Source organism: Chelonia mydas, chromosome 8, assembly GCF_015237465.2.
Source record: "Chelonia mydas isolate rCheMyd1 chromosome 8, rCheMyd1.pri.v2, whole genome shotgun sequence".
NCBI lineage: Eukaryota > Metazoa > Chordata > Testudines > Cheloniidae > Chelonia > Chelonia mydas.
The window spans coordinates 88,310,595-88,328,151 of record NC_057854.1 but is presented as its reverse complement, the minus strand read 5'-3'; the positions used below and the strand labels follow the sequence as shown (position 1 = coordinate 88,328,151).

General features: G+C 41.8%; 1 protein-coding gene across 1 annotated transcript in view; it reads left to right on the top strand.

Annotated features, from left to right (window-relative positions):
- The window catches only part of CACHD1 (cache domain containing 1), a 186,830-nt gene that overhangs the window by 79,823 nt on the left and 89,450 nt on the right, over positions 1 to 17,557 (top strand). The window contains exon 3 of the mRNA XM_007063412.4: positions 11,974 to 12,122. Coding sequence (XP_007063474.2) covers positions 11,974 to 12,122 — 149 coding nt within the window. The remainder of the gene's footprint in view (positions 1 to 11,973; positions 12,123 to 17,557) is intronic.

Sequence of the window (17,557 nt, the reverse complement as noted above, 5' to 3'; positions counted from 1 at the left end):
TCTGAGCCCGCAAAAATTGAAGGAGTTCTTTGTTTTTTTCTCCATTGTATAAAGTTATTCTGTATGAGATGCTGTTAAATAAGCAGGACCATATGAAAAGATACACAAGTTCTGTTTGTGTAGGATTTTCTAGGACAGGGCTTAAGAGATAACTGACATGGGCGTTCCTTGATGCATATTACAGAAGTAGCATTTAACAATTTTACATTCAACAACTTGTATCAATCAGCTTGTGAAAAGGGTCAGGAAGTGTCACTGTTGTATAAACAAGCCACCATGTCAGACTTATTTTAGCACTAAGCTCTACAGAAGGTGTTAGCATGGTTCCATAGGATACATAACAATTGAGAGATAGCAGACATTCCCTAGATCTTCTGTTTGCAATCCAACCTGTCATCAGAAAGGGCATGAGTAGCTTTCCTAAATCCAACAGAGAGTTAAGGAAAGATATCAGATGCAATTTGGCAAGGGAACATACAAAACAGCTTCTGAGGAGGATGTAATAAAATTGTTGTGGTTGAAGCAAATACCCTCATTTCTCTAGTTTGAATCCACATGGGAACTTTTTTTTTCACAACAGCTGATAATTGAAGTTGATGTATTTTCCTGCTAACATGCAAAATTTGTTCCTTCTTTCTGCCCCCAATGAAGAAATGACACTAATTAATAATGTCTTTAATGAGATTGGCTCTTTGAGCCATTTTGACTTTGTACCTCTTTTAAAAACCAGTTATGTTCATGCTTGGTTTTCCATATTGCATTCATAACTCATTCACTGTGTAAGAATGCAGAACATAAAACTTTGTTCTAAAAATCTCAGTAAAGGATATGAATCATGCATGACCCAACCAAAGTAAATTAGACACTGGGTGAAGCTCAGGGACCTTGGGAGAATTAGTTTTAGGGATGAGATGTCCAGTTTACAGGCCAAGTTGGCTTGTTGGGGAACAAAGGGAACAAAATAACACATGCACACAGCATAAAAATCCCAGAGAATCAGTCACTGAAGCCTTCTTCATTGGAGTTTCAGCTTATTGATTCCTTTGTAGCTGGGGTTCTTGTTCCACATTCAGACTAAAGTCTGGCAGTTCTGGCCCCTACATCTGGGAGTTCTTCATCCCTACTGGTCTTCCATTTACTCATTTTCCCTGCAGCTATTTGGGTTTTATAACCCTTTAGATACCCAGGAGGTTTGCTGCTAGCCTTCTGAAATATATACTGTAACTCCTTCTCTAAAGCCTCTCTGGGCTCCTTCCTTTGGTCAGCTGCCAGTTAATTCACTTAGGGCTCCCCTTTCAAAATTCTTGGATGCTCCGTAACTTCATTACCTTTTCCTTTGACAGGTACATTTTATATTGTAGCTATCTAAGCTATGGGAAAGAACACCATGGTGTCTATACCCATGTTTTTCCCTTCCTCCACCCAGTGCTAGGACAAGAACCTTTTTATAGACAGCAATCCTATACAACAGTCCCCTTCTTCCAGGGAAATACCTGATGCAAACATGTTACAAAATATGTTAATAGCCTTTAATAAATATCAAAGAGCTGCTTTGCCCTCACACTAATGATCCAACAAATAAAGTGTTCTTCATCACTTGAAGTATTTCAGTCAAGACTGGATATCTGTCTAAAAGATAGGTTTCAGAGTAACCGCCGTGTTAGTCTGTATTCGCAGAAAGAAAAGGAATACTTGTGGCACCTTAGAGACTAATCAATTTATTTGAGCATAAGCTTTTGTGAGCTACAGCTCACTTCATCAGATGCATACTGTGGAAAGTGTAGAAGATCTTTTTATACACACAAAGCATGAAAAAATACCTCCCCCCACCCCACTCTCCTGCTGGTAATAGCTTGTCTAAAGTGATCACTCTCCTTACAATGTGTATGATGATCAAGTTGGGCCATTTCCAGCACAAATCCAGGTTTTCTCACCCCCCCCCCCCCCCCACACACACACAAACCCACTCTCCTGCTGGTAATAGTTTATCTAAAGTGATCACTCTCCTTACAATGTGTATGATAATCAAGGTGGGCCATTTCCAGCACAAATCCAGCGTTTAACAAGAACGTCTGAGGAGGGGGGGTGGGGGCGGTAGGAAAAAACAAGGGGAAATAGGTTACCTTGCATAATGACTTAGCCACTACCAGTCTCTATTCAAGCCTAAGTTAATTGTATCCAGTTTGCAAATGAATTCGAATTCAACAGTTTCTCGCTGGAGTCTGGATTTGAAGTTTTTTTGTTGTAATGTCGCAACTTTCATGCCTGTAATCACGTGACCAGAGAGATTGAAGTGTTCTCCGACTGGTTTATGAATGTTATAGTTCTTGACGTCTGATTTGTGTCCATTTACTCTTTTACATAGAGACTGTCCAGTTTGACCAATGTACATGGCAGAGGGGTATTGCTGGCACATGATGGCATATATCACATTGGTGGATGTGCAGGTGAACGAGCCTCTGATAGTGTGGCTGATGTTATTAGGCCCTGTGATGGTGTCCCCTGAATAGATATGTGGGCACAGTTGGCAACGGGCTTTGTTGCAAGGATAGGTTCCTGGGTTAGTGGTTCTGTTGTGTAGTATGTGGTTGTTGGTGAGTATTTGCTTCAGGTTGGGGGGCTGTCTGTAGGCAAGGGCTGGCCTGTCTCCCTTTGCTTCTCTACAAAAGAAAAAGGACACTAAACTTTCTAAACTACTACATGCCACAAGGGGCCACAGCAATGGTTCCCTCAACCCACCCAGCAATGATGTGTTGTAGCTCAGCGAGAAGTTGTAGGCTTGGTGCAGAAATTTCTGGGCGAGGTGATGAAGGAGTCAGAGCCTAAGGCCAGAAGAGACCAGCAGATCGTCTGATGTGACCCCTGTACATCACAGGCCACTAGCATCACTCGCACACTACACCCAACAACCAGAATTAGACCGAAGTATTACAATCCACAGGAGACTCAACTATCGTGTGTGACAGGCAGAGACTCATAGAATCGTAGGATGGGAAGTTGACCTCAAGAGGTCATCTAGTCCAGTCCCCTGAACTTATGGCAGGACTAAGTATTATCTAGACCAGGGGTCGGCAACCTATGGCACGCGTCCCAAAGACGGCAGGCGAGTCGATTTTTAATGGCACGCTGCTGCCTGCCGAGTCCCAGCCACCGGCCCGCTGCCGAACCCAGGCTGGGACCCTGGCAGGCAGCAGTATGCCATTAAAAACCCTATTTTCCCCCCCCGCCCCCCACCAGGCAGGGTGAAGAATCTCTTGGTCCTGCCGGCTGCTGCTGCAGAGCAGGCAAGTTCCCCCCTCTTCCCCCAGCGTGCTGGGTTCCTGCCCCTCCTCCTCTCCCTCCTTGCCGCGATCTGCTGATGGCCCGTGCGAGGGAGGGGGAGAAGCGGAGCCGCAACACACTCGCTGCTCCAGGGAGGAGGCGGAGAAGAGGTGGGGACGGGGGGTTGAATCAGGGCATATCCCCTCCAGCCCCCTGCCGTGAGCTGCTCAGGGCAGGAGGCTAGGAGCACCCCCACGACCCTACACCCGCAGCCCTCTGCCCTCACCCCTGCACCTCCCTCAAATACATCCAGCCCTCTGCCCTCACCCCTGCACCCCACTCCCACACACCCAGCCCTGACTCCTGCACCCCCCACACATACCCAGCCCCCCCACACCTCATGCCCTGACTCTTGCACCCCCCACATTCCCACCCCCACCCTGAGCACCAAACGGGAGCTCCTGCGCACACCCCCCACCACACATTCCCACCTGCACCCCTTGCACCAAATGGGAGCTGCCCAGGTAAGCGCTCCACCCCCAAACCTCCTGCCCCAACTCTGAGACCCCTCCCTCATTCTAGCTCCTGGCCAGACCCAACCCCCAGCCTGCTCCTTCACCCCCAGCCCTGTTCTCAGCACACTCCCACCCTCAGCTCAGTGCAGAGAGAGAGGAAGAGAATGGGCTAGAACCAGGGAGAAGGTAGGTACCCACTCTGTGTGGACAGGGCCCGGCTCACAGACCGGCAGCGGGCTGAGTGGGGCCGGCAGCCGGGACCCTGGCTGGCAGGAGCCGGCGGACGGAACCCCAGACCGGCAGCGGGCTGAGTGGCAGCAGGCTGAGACGCTCAGCCCACTGCCAGTCTGGGGTCCCAGCCACCAGCCCCGCTCAGCCCGCCGCTGGTCTAGGGTTCTGGCTGCCGGCCCCTTGCCAGCCGGGGTCCAGGTCGCAGGCCCCGCTCAGCCTGCTGCCGGCCTAGGTGCACGGAACCTCAGAATGGCAGCGGGCTGACGGCGTAAGATCAGCATTTTAATTTAATTTTAAATGAAGCTTCTTAAACATTTTGAAAACCTTGTTTACTTTACATATGACAATAGTTGAGTTGTATAATATATAGACTTATAGAGAGAGATCTTCTAAAAAATGTTAAAATGTATTACTGGCACGCGAAACCTTAAATTGAAGAGAATAAATGAAGACTCGGCACACCACTTCTGAAAGGTTGCCGACCTGTGGTCTAGACCATCCCTGATAGGTGTTTGTCTAACCTGCTCTTAAAAATCTCCAAAATGATGGAGGTTCCACAACCTCAGTGGGCAATGGGAGGGGTCCCCGCAATGGCAAGGAAATGATTAAGTGTGAGAAACCCAGATACTCCTGGCAGGTGATCCACACCTATATCCTACAGAGGAAGAAAGAAAAAAAAAACCCTAAAGTCACTGCCAGTCTAACCTGGGAGAAAATTCCTTTGCAACCCCACATATAGCGATTGGTCAGGCCCTGAGCATGTGAGCAAGAATCAGCCAGTCAAGCACCTGAGAGAGAGAATGCATGGTGCCACTTCAGTGGCCTGGTGCACCCCATCCAATGTCCCAGCTCCATCTGTGGCCATTCCTGATGCTTCAGAAGAAGGAGGTTAAAAAACAGAATACATTTGGGAAGAGAAATCCCTTCTTGATCCCTTGCGCATGGTCAGATAGAGTCAAAGCCAGGCATGGAGCCAAGAGTTGAACCCAGATCTGCCAAGTCCCAGTTTAGGGTGTTAGCTCTTTCCTATTTCCACTAATCGTTCTGTTTCCTGTTGCATCAGAGGAAAGACTTAGAATGTGTCATATAATACAAACCATGGTAGCTCACCACCTAGTTCAGAGTGGAGCCCAATCAATTTTGGGTAGGAAGGAGGGACAAATTCCTGTGTGAATTTAACCCTTTCACAATCCACGAGAGAAAGTGTCTGAAGATCATGGTGAAATACATAGGTTCTTGGGGCTACAGACCAGGAAATTGAAGAAGAATCTACAGTTAATCTCAGAACAGCTGGGAGGTAAGACTAGATTATCATAGTGGTCCTTCTGGTCCTAAAAATCTGTGGATCAGATTGATGCATTTGTCATTGATTCAGGTCAGATACTGTCTAAAAAGTTCATCCCACAGAGTCCAGACTCAAGGAAGAATAATGCTCTTGACTGCCATTCACTTCCCCTCAGTTTCACATATCAGCACTCCTTGTCCATGTCGTCTTGACCTTAAAAAAGTGTCAGTCAGTTCTAATGTTCCTCAGCTGAATACCCAAAACATTAACAGGAGAAACACACCAATGTTTCACTTTAAGATCCTTAATAATAAAAGGGACCTTTTGTTAGAGGTCCCTTATCTGTCAGATATGACCCAGCTTTGCCTTGGGTGCTCCACTACCCCAGCCAGTCTTGATGTGAGTGACCATGGGAAAAGTCAGGGATTTGTGGTAATTGATCTTGTACGGTAGTCCATAAATTGGATTCTAGGAAAGGTTAAGTAGCATATTGGGCAGGCAGGCTGATTTTTTTCCTCTTGCAGTCGACAAAGCTCTTTACAATATTTTAAGGAAAGACAGAAGAAAAGGACATGTTAAAAAAAATAACCAGTGAGGGTTATTAGATACAGGGCTTTCATTACACAATTGTCGAACAAGTATTCTGTGCTGCTTGTAGGGTTAAAGGGGTGTTTAGCATGCCAACACTTCATATTAATGTTCAAAGTGACAATTTTTACTTAATGCTGAGAGAGATCCAATTAAAAGGAAGCCAGTAATAGGTGTGAAGGTGTCTGCCCTTTTACTTAAGAGATTGTCTAATGTGACTCTGAAGGATACAGCAGTCATGAGATGAGGTTCAGTTGCAGATTTCAGTAAGAAATACATCTCCATGCATTGTCTAAAGGAATGTGGAGATCAGTGTTTTAGTTAAAAGAACGAGAGTACTTGTGGCACCTTAGAGACTAACAAATTTATTAGAGCATAAGCTTTCGTTGGCTACAACCCACTTCATTATGCTCTAATACATTTGTTAGTCTCTAAGGTGCCACAAGTACTCCTGTTCTTTTTGCGGATACAGACTAACACGGCTGCTACTCTGAAGCCTGTTTTAGCTAAGTGACATTTTGACTTGAGCATTATCTCCTCAGTTGCTTCCACATCTGTAAAATGAGGATATACTTCCAGTGGTGTTGAGACTTAATGTTTTTAAGGTACATTGATAAAACAAACTCTATAAATAGTGATGTGATTATAATAATTGTTTTCAGAGTGACTTTCAAGGTACTAGGGTTCCCTTTTAAAATTTTTGGAGTAGACAACAATTGAGCCACTAGAAAAGTCTTTCAGGGTTTCCTAGAGTATGTTATGGGATGCTTTGCTAAAAGTACTGAAAGACTGGGAGCCTGAACTGGGCTCTCATTATTTTAAGAAAAGGAGAATTGCTGGTTCTTCATATATTGGTAAAAAGTGTTATCAGTACCATTCAGAGAAATTAAAACTATATGTTCTAGTATCAATTTACAAATAGCTTGGGATGGTTGTGAGCCTGAGGTGCTTAACTCAAGCAGAACTCAGTGGTCTGCTCCGAGTATGGAGGACAGCCATGGGCCTTTTAAGAATAAAAGGGATACAGAAGAGTAAATATAATTTATGAGATGGTCTAGAATACGAGACTTCATAAATCCCCAAGATATCTATAAAGTCATGATGCCAAAAATATTATGACTCACAAGGAATTAAAAAGTAAGATATTAAATACATTCTTCAACATACAAGTAAAACTTTCCTGGATGTTAATCCCCTGGTGTAAGTCAGTTATATCATCCATGCTTTCAAATTCATTGATACATATTTTGAATACAGTCTTTGACATTTATTTAACTTTAAGATACAGCCATAAATAAAGTGTGTTCAGTAACTTTCCTTCTGTAAACACCCCCCTGCCCTCCCCCCCCCCCCCCCAAAAGAAGACTTCAGAGATGTAGCGCTTAGAGGTAAAAGGAGCTTTAAAAAGGCTCTAAGGGAATACACAATGAGAAAAATGTCTCTGGAAAAATTAAAGTGAAATTCACTGATGTTGTGATGAAACATTGTCAGTAGAGATGGTGACATTTGAAATTCATTACACATAAGTAGCATCGTAATACAAAATGGTGTTATTGTTTAACCTGACTGGTAACTAGAAAAAAAATACGGTCTGCATGTTGGCTGCCCAAAGAAATGGACGTAAAATGACTACACTGATTGGAGTAAGCACTGGGTCATCGTTATTCAGTATCACTTCCTTAAAGAAAAAGGGAAAATGTAGAAACATAAGTACGAGATAAAAGTTGAACAGCAAGAAGAAAAACAATTTTTTTTTAAGTTGAGTTGAAGAGGACTGTGACAAGCTGACAGGAGGAAGACTCTTCCATTTCACAGCAAAGTTCAAGGTTTCAAAATTTGTTTTCATAGTATCTTCAAAATATAAAGCTCGAAGGGACCTTGAGAGGTCATCAAGTCTAGTCTCCAGCACTGAAGCAGGACCCAGTAAACCTAGACCAGCCCTGACAGGTGTTTGTCAAAACCGTTCGTAAAAACCTCCAGTGATGGCAATTCCACAAGCTCCTTTGGAAGCCTATTCCAGAGCTTAACTACCCTTGTAATTAGAACTTTTTCTTAATGTGTAACCTAAATCTCCCTTGCGACAGATTAAGCCCCATTACTACTTGTCCTGCCTTCAGTGGAAATGGAGAACACCATCCTCTTTATCACAGCCCTTACCTTGAAGACTGTTCTCAGGTCCCCCCTCAGTCATCTTTTCGGAAGACTAAACATTCCCAGTTTTTTGTAACCTTTTTTCATAGGTCAGGTTTTCTAAACCTTTTATTGTGTTTGTTGCCATTCTCTGGATTCTCTCAAATTTATCCACATCTTTCCTAAAGTGTGGTGCCCAGAACTGGACAAAGTACTCCAGCTGAAGCCTCACCAGTGGCATGTAGAGCAGGACAATTACGTCCTGTGTCTTACACTCCTGTTAATACACCCCCGAAGAAGAGTTAGCCTTTTACGCAGCTGCATCAAATTGTTGACTCATTCAGTTGTGATCCGCTATAACCCTCAGATCATTTCAGCAGTACTACCATCTAGCCTGTTGTTCCCCATTATGCAGTTGTGCATTTGATTTTTTTCTTCCTAAATGAAGTACTTTTTACTTTTCTTTATTGAATTTCATCTTGTTGAATTATGACCAATTCTCTTGATTTGTCAAATGGTGACATTTGAAATGCATTACACATAGGTAGCATCATAACACAAAACGGTAATCTAATCCTAACCTCCAAAGTGCTTGCAATCCATCCCATTTTAGTGTCGTCCACAAATTTTATAGGCATACTTTCTACTCCATTATCCAAGTCATTAATGAAAGTAGTGAATAGTACCAGAACCAGGACTGACCCCTGCAGAATCCTGCTAGATACGTTCTCCCAGTTTGACAGAGAACCACTAATAATTATTCTTTGAGTACAGTTTTTCAACTACTTATGCACTCACCTTATGGTAATTTCATCTAGAATGCATTTCCTTAGTTTGCTTATGAGTGTCACGTGGGACTGTGTCAAAAGCCTTACTAAAATCCAGATATATTGTATCTACTTGTTCCCCTCCGTCCACTAGGCCAATAACCTCATAATCCCTACCTTTTTTGACAATTGGTTTGCAATTGATACACTTTTTTTGTGTGGAAATCAAATGGGCACAGGTGATGACAAATGCTGTTCATTCTTTAGTTCTTTACAGCAGGTTGGGTCTTGACACAGTTCTTTCAATCTGTTCTGTTTTTTGAAGATGGAAGATTGTAAGCCTGAACAGTAGTGACGGGTCTGGGCTGATGTACTGTGATCTTCTTCCTTCAGCCACTTGGGCTCTAGGCTTCTGTGAATTTTCTGTTTCACACCACACAACCATGCCCCACTGTGTCAGAAGATTGTTTGCAAATTGCAGCTTTCTGTGCCTCATCCACAAAGTGTGGGTGACAATACTTGTCAACTACAGGAGGTGTTGGGTAGCTTAGAAAAATGAGTGTGAATCATTTTGAGATCATCTGATGGGAAGGTGTTATAAAGTTACATCAGGTTTCAGAGTAACAGCCGTGCTAGTCTGTATTCGCAAAAAGAAAAGGAGTACTTGTGGCACCTTAGAGACTAACCAATTTATTTGAGCATGAGCTTTCGTGAGTTACATCAGTTTCTCAGTGGAATCCCTATGTTTGGTGGTACAGACAATTCTGCAAAAAGATTTGTCAGACCTGTAGACTTTGGTGAATGTACAGAGGGATAGTTGCTCATAGGGACATGGGTTTTATTACCAGCTGAACTGCTAACGTAAAAACGCAAATTATATGACAAAAACTCATTATGTACAGTATTCAGTTAACAAAAAAAACTAATACATTTTAATTTAAGTGTTTTATGTACTTTTTTTCTACACGTGGTTTGTGTAAATTTTTTTGTTACAGTTAGTTGCATCGTCCATTTTATCAGCAGACTCAAACCTCTTTCTGCATCCCATAATTTTAAATATTGAATGAAAGCTTGACCACGGCCATTGAATTGCCCATACTGAGAGAAAAATGTCTGAAAATGGTATTGAAACATTTTAGAAATTTTGGCTTGTATATTTTTTGGGAGGGCTGGGTATTCCAGTGTTATATTTAATATACTGATAAATACAGATAATCAAAAAGAAAGTTGGCCTGAAAATGGAAAAAGAGAGAACCTACTCAGCTACTTATTATCTGACCATTGAAAGAGATGTAAGAGGGAGGCAATTAGTAGTCCTCTGGTGTGGTAGTAATAAATCATTCTACAAAACCAAATAGATATAATTCTACAAGTCATTTCATTTGAGCAGTAGTCTGTTAAAAACTATGTTCCTTGGAGATCTGTACGGTAATTGAGCTGTAGTATTTGATGGAAAAATGGAGGCAAATCCATTGCTGTTATCAGTGTGGCCCTTATCAGTCATATAAGAAAGTAAATCATGATGAAATGTTCCGTTAGTAATAGTTAGGAAAGACATTTGTCAGTCCTGGAGACCTGAACTGACCAATTGCATTTCTCAGTGTACAATTTACTAGTGGTTGTCTGGTCATGTCTTTAGCTGAGGTGTTGGAGTTGGAAGGGAGCAAAATGATATATGTATAGTAATTAAAGAACTTTCTTCAGCTCTGAAGATACAGTTAATTAAAATGTGAAGTGAAATATTTTTGAATATTCACTACTGGCAATTAACTGTTAAAAGATTATTCCCTTGCATTCAGAATGCAAGCTGAAGAGGATATACTGTCATGGATATTACCAAGTGTGCCAAACAAAATCATGCTCTTCGGGCCTGATCCATTTCCACTGACTTCAGTGGGTTTGGGATCTTCTTCTTAGCATATGTGCAATGTACCTCAGGTGGCATGTGACCAGGATTCATCACCAAATTTGGTCTGCTGGATAGATCATGAGCGTCCTTGGCCCGGGCCGGGTACTGACAGGGAGTGCAACATGAATGCTGATCCAGGCCCCGCTGGGCTGACAGGCTAAAAGCAAATAGCCCAGGGAAGTTCCTGTGTGATGTTTACTGCATTTCAGGGATATAAAAATTCTTAAATTAGAGAGATGTAAAGAGAATAGCCAAAATTACCAAATAGAGAGTGCCTAAAGTCAAGCTCCTAAATTCAGCAAGAGTCTCTATTTTTTTAAGGCACTAAGCACCCACATCTGCCATTGAAATCAGTACAGCTTGGGCTGCTCAGGCTGTTTATTTAGGACCCTAAATATGGATTTAGAGGCCCAGCCTTAAGTACTTAAGTTGAAGAATATTGGTCTGTTTTGTTGAATCTCCATATTGTCTTTTGGCCTTCTCAGAAAAAATGGTTTGAAATACTTGTGTTAGATGGTAAGTGCAGCAGCAGTATCCTTAAGCGCTGCACAAAGGATCTGATCCAACTCCGACTGACAGCAGTGGAAAGACTTTCTCTGACTCGAAAGAGAGTTAGATCAGGTCCTGTGCTAGAAGATGTGAGGAGTAAAATATGAGAATGAAGTTTGGGTAACTTTCAAAGGCTGAGAGCTATGTACCAGTTTTCACTTAAAACGATTAAATGAAGGTACTCTCTGACTCATTACTTTTAAGAGAGACAAGATGGATGAGGGAATATCTTTTACTGGACCAACTTCTATTGGTGAGAAAGACACGCTTTTGAGCTTACACAGAGCTCTCCTCCTGGTCTGGGTCCAATAAAGAAGTTGGTCCAATAAAAGATATTACCCGATCCACCTTGTCTCTCTAATATCCTGCGACCACCACAGCTACAACACATCATTATTTTTAATGCATTTTAAATTATATTTTCACAGTGAAAAATTAGTGATTTTTCATAATGTCTGGTTCAACTAAAGCAAAATTAGCATGGCTGAAAATGGGTATATGTTGCAAGACAGTAAATATATTTTAGCATTTTGTATGGATTGCTTAGTGTGGCCATTTTATGTCTCACATGATGACTATTTCAACCTGCGCAGTGAAAATTAAGTGATATGTTGCATAAAGCATGGAATTTTTAGCTTTAATGTATGCAGTTTGTTTTTCTTTTAACACAGATTCATTAGCATGGCAGAAGATAGTACAAAGAGTCTTTGGTTTAATTTTAAATATTTTTGTTTTCAGCTGGCAAAAAAAATTCGGGAGAAGTTTAACCGTTACTTGGATGTAGTGAATCGCAATAAGCAAGTAGTGGAAGCTTCATATACTGCTCACCTGACATCACCGCTGACTGCAATCCAAGACTGCTGTACTATTCCACCGTCTATGATGGAGTAAGTATTTAGTGCTCAGATTACTTTATGCTTTCAATTAAATTGTGGAAAAAGAAAGACTGATAGTACAGGATTAAAGTGCTTGCAATAAAGACTGTGTTGTCTGCCACTGGAAAATGATAAAACTGTAGTCCTGATCCTGCTCTTACCAGTTTCGTTAGGCCAGATTGTGTCGCTCTTAATTACATTGAGTAGTCTCTTACTCTGTGAGTAGACCCATCTATTTCAAAGGGTTTCATTGCGGAGTACAATACTCTTCAGTGTAGCTACACTGAAGTGAGTGGTGATAATATTGCAGCTCTGGTTTTCTGTGAAATCATTTTCTCTGTGATGAAATCATTGGCTGATTTATTTTGGAGTCCCAACTTCTCTTATTTTAGTGGTGTAAATGATGAAGGAAGTCATTTTTGGCTTGTTATAAAGTGCACGAGAGAAAGCTCAACCCAGAGATCTTTGATTTTGAAACCCAGACTGGATTAAACAGCCTTTCCAGAAGAGAAAGATGGGTGATTTTAAATAAAATAAATGGGAGCCACTGCTAATAAAACATAGAAGAAGAAGGTGAGAGAGAGTGTTCTATTAAAGATATTCTCTCTGATTCTGATTAGTGGGCAGAATAATACTGAATAAGTTACGTGGTTCCCAGTTGGTTGTCTGCTCTTGTTTGACAGGGCCATCCAACTAATTCTATGGAGAAGGCCAAACTGAATATGTAATTATGATCTGGGGGCCAGGATTATTATGCACAACTATGTAACTACCCTAAATCCACAGCAGATATCCCACAGGTGTCCATGAAAGATTATACAAAGAAAAGGAGTAAAACATGGCCTTTTATGGAACAAAACTTTGTTTTCACTAGTGTTACTATTTATTAACTGCCTTATTGTCACATTCAGCATCATTCAAAAGTAATATCTTTACTTTTGTGAACATTGATTTCTGCCCTTTATTTCTCTTCCTTTTTCCTTTTTCTGACTTTCTGCCTGTCCTCTTCCTTTCTTTCTTCATTTCTTTCCCTGCAGCAACTCCCAGTTCCATTTTGTGGGCATCAGTCCCCTTTCTCACCTAATCTGCTAAAGTGATCAGCAAAGGAATAGTTAACGGTGACATTTAAGAAAAAAGAAAAGGAGTACTTGTGGCACCTTAGAGACTAACCAGTTTATTTGAGCATGAACTTTCGTGAGGTACAGCTCACTTCATCGGATGCATAGCATATCGTGGAAACTGCAGAAGACATTATATACACACAGAGACCATGAAACAAAACTTCCTCCCACCCCACTCTCCTGCTGGTAACAGGATAAGCTGTTACCAGCAGGAGAGTGGGGTGGGAGGAAGTTTTGTTTCATGGTCTCTGTGTGTATATAATGTCTTCTGCAGTTTCCACGATATGCTATGCATCCGATGAAGTGAGCTGTAGCTCACGAAAGCTCATGCTCAAATAAACTGGTTAGTCTCTAAGGTGCCACAAGTACTCCTTTTCTTTTTACGAATACAGACTAACACGGCTGTTACTCTGAAAGGTGACATTTAAGGTGGCATTATTGGGTCTTAGAGTTAACACCCCAGTGTGATGAACAGGGAGGTGAGAAAGTTCACAGCTGTCAGAGACATTTGTTTCAGATTGTCTATTTGAAGAGTCAGGAAGACCCTATCTCCATTATGTACTGTGCTATCGACCTATAAGCCCATAAGAGGAGAGGAGTCTTGCAGGCCGCAGGGACATGCTGGCCATCACTTCCTGCAGCTTCCAATGGCCACTGGAACAGCAAACCGTGGCCACTGGGAACTGTGGGGGACCCGTGCCTGCGGACGGTCAATGTCAGCAAAATGTCTCGCGGCCCGCAATCAGGTTACCGCAGGTTGCCCACCACTGGTCTAAGCACATCATCCCACACTATGAATGCTCAAGCACTGAAGTTATAATTTAGTTATAATTTATTTTTAGGACATCAAGCCATAAGACCCTCTTACACAAAGGATATGACACCATTTAATACTTCACTCTTTGTCTCTTCCTGGTGGTAAAGGTGGGAGCATAACCCAAGCATTTTGATTAGTGTAAGAGAACTCTAAAATAAATCAAATTATTGGATCAGATTATTACCAGACACCCACAGAAAGCATAGCCATTTCAGTTCTGTATGTAATCAGAAGGCAAATTGTTAGCATTTATTTTCATAGTTGATTTTCCATATATTTCTCCTGCAATTTCAGTACTGTGGAATTTTGCCAGCGTCTTATGGAAAATTGGAATGAAGTATTGGTAGCAGGCTAGTATGAAAAAACTAATTAACGGAATGGTTTTTTTGTGTTTGTGCGTGAAAGAGAAGGGTTTTATTTTGACAAAGATGATTAAAGTGTGACAGTTTATTGTTGGTATATAGCTTGGCAATCTGAGCATTGGTTTAGAAGTAAAATGTATACATTGCTATATTGCTTAAGATGAATGAAAACACAAGATTACAGCAATCAGATAGTAAAAAAAAAACCCAATAAAAAAGAAATAGAACCAATAAAATTGGAAATTCAACATAAAATAAGCTTGACATTTTAGTCTCTACTTTAATTAAAGTAGTGAGAAATGACAATGAAAACAATGTGTAGTTTATTGCCATTATGTAGCACTGGAGATAAAGCTCATATCGTGCAGAGTCCAAATGAACAATATTTATAACAGTGTATGAGGAAGTTTGATATGAACAGTTGGTTTTATACAGGCTTGTTAAACCATACCTCTATAATGTTTAAGATTTCTAGAATTGCACTGATGTAGGATTTATTGGAAAACTACTACAAATTGCTTACCAAGACCCTGACTAGTAGTATTTTTGTATTTTTAATTTGTATTTTATTGTACTTGCAATGGAAGTTTGAAAATATATTTGTCATCTGACCCTGCCACCCACTGTGTTCCAAGTGCAGCTGAGGGCTGTTTACATTTAGCAGCAGCAGCAACCATGCTAATACACAGCTTGCGTTAATGTACCAGAATCATGGAATGAGTGGATGACAGAATTCAAATGATACTTTGTTGGGTAACTGCTGCTGTCAGAATGGGAACACATAACACTATTTCTTGGACTTGGAGCCCCCAATCTGTACTATTCTATTCTGTATAGGTTATTATATCTCACTCATCACTGTAGTATCTGAGTGCTTTCCAGTAGTGCACTAAGCAACGTGACTGATATCCTGTCATGTGTGTGTTCACTCATCCGCTCCCCAGAGGGGAGTGTGTGCAGAGGAATGTTTTTTGTTTCGGAATTCTCTTTCTCTCTCACTCACACACACACTTACATGTGTTATATTCCACTTCGAGTCCTCTCACCAAGGCAGAGCAATAAGTGGCTGTTGAGCAGTTTTGGCACCAACTTCTCTATATTCTCTAATTCAGCAAAGCATGTTAGCATATGCTTAAATCCATCCCTATTTAGCAAACTGTTTAAGCAGGTGCTGATATTAGTGGGATTTAATCACATAAAGTTAAATACACAGTTAAGTGCTTTGCTAAATAGAGATGGACTCCTGAATCAGAATCACAGAGCATGGTACCTTTCTTTGCCAGTCTTTGTGTTTCTCTGCTTCAGGTGCAGCTGAGCAAGGTTTAAATACAGAAGAAAATAGCAATATGTAACTGGGGGAGAGGGGATGAAAGCATTATGCAAGTGCATCACATGCAGACCAATTTTTCTGCAGTGGAGTGATTCATAAAGTACTTCAAGCCCCACAGATGTTTGCAGTGGGACTTCCATGGGTGTCTTCCCAAGGCTCAGATAGATAAGGACTGCATTCTCTGAGAGGGGTCTCTGCCTCCACAGTCTGGTAGCTCCGGACACGAGGTTTTGCGTGAGGTTTTGCATGTCCTGAGTCTGGGCCCTTTGTTAACTCCAAAGCCTCGTGTACCTCTTGCACCTGAACTCTTGGAGAGATTGTCTGTTTCTTAAAGACAAAGTAATATCCAGCCTAGACTACAGACAGGTACAAATCTACTTTATCTTCTCCCAAAGAAGGGCAGTGTGGAAGAAAGAGCCAGCTATGCCTATGAGAGGACTGCTCTCTCAAAGGAACTTAAAAGTCAACCCCAAGAAGAATTCCATGTAGTACACTATAATAATGACAGGTTTCAGAGTAGCAGCCGTGTTAGTCTGTATAATAATGAGGACATGATTTACCTCATTAAGCAAGTTAGCAAGCCCCTTTGGATAACCTCTAAAGAACCAGAAATCCCTTGGGTTTGGGGGGGGGGGGTGTCTACTTCTTTCCTAGGGATTTTCCAACATCCTAAAATACTCCTTCTGTATGGATCAGTAGTTATAACTCCGTATTTCTGGGGGTTGGGGGGCGGGGGGAAACTGGTAGTCAAATTATCACTCCCTGCACAAATGAACTCACAAGGTCTGTTTTCTACTGCTGATGAGGAGTCAAGATTGAGGTCCTTTTTGAAGGAGCATTCCACTGAGAAAGCATGTGCTTGGCCAGCCTTCCCCACCTTCCATTACATATGGCTGGGCTTCTTGCAGAGCAGAAAGGGGCTAATGTCAGACAGGTGGTTTGCAAGCTGTCTCAGCTTAGTACAGAAGCAGATGGTGCAAAAACATGGTATTGGCCAAGGCAGTCCAATGGTAACGAAGTATATCGGCGGTCAGGAAATCAGAATTACAGATTTGAGCTTGTGCCCTGTTCCAAGGCTTTAAAAGACTGGGAACGCTGCCGTGCCAGCACACTGAGCCCTTGGAAGAGACAGCACATATCACTACTCCAACCAACCAGAAGAATGTTGATGAGAGGCAGATAAAGCTGTGCCCAGCCCTTCTCAGCTAGAAGGGAAGCGAGCCTGCTGTGCGGTTGAGAAGGAGAAGAGAAGGCGGAGAGGGGAAAATAGTACGGCTCTTTTAATCTCATAACACCTCCTGGGAAAAATTAAGCTTGGGTTTCCACATTAAAGGAGCCTGAAGAAGCCATGAAAAACAGATGTCATGCAGGCTCCAGACATACTTTATGATTGAATTGGGGGTGGGTTTTTTTTTTTTTTTTTTTTTTTTTTTAACAGAAACACAGTTTAATTGAATTACATTGCTCCTTGACTTAATAAAACCCCATTGCATAAGACTATGTAGCCCATTTTATAATGCTTAAAACACTCCTCTCCCAAGGAAACACAAATTAACTAGTTTGGAAACTGTTACGGATGCAAGTTGCCCATTTATCTGTGTGCTGATTTGGCAATCATGCTTTAATATCACTGCAGCTACTAGTAAATCCCTTCTTGTAGGACCTAGGAAAAAAACTTACATGTGAGTTTCTCCCAGAGCAGTGCCTCAGAGTGAGGTCACCCTGTTAGTACTGTATACAAAAGGGGCTCTAACAGACCATCAACAAAACAGTGGAAGTAAGTTAAACATAAAGTGCTGTCAAATGCACAAAGTAAA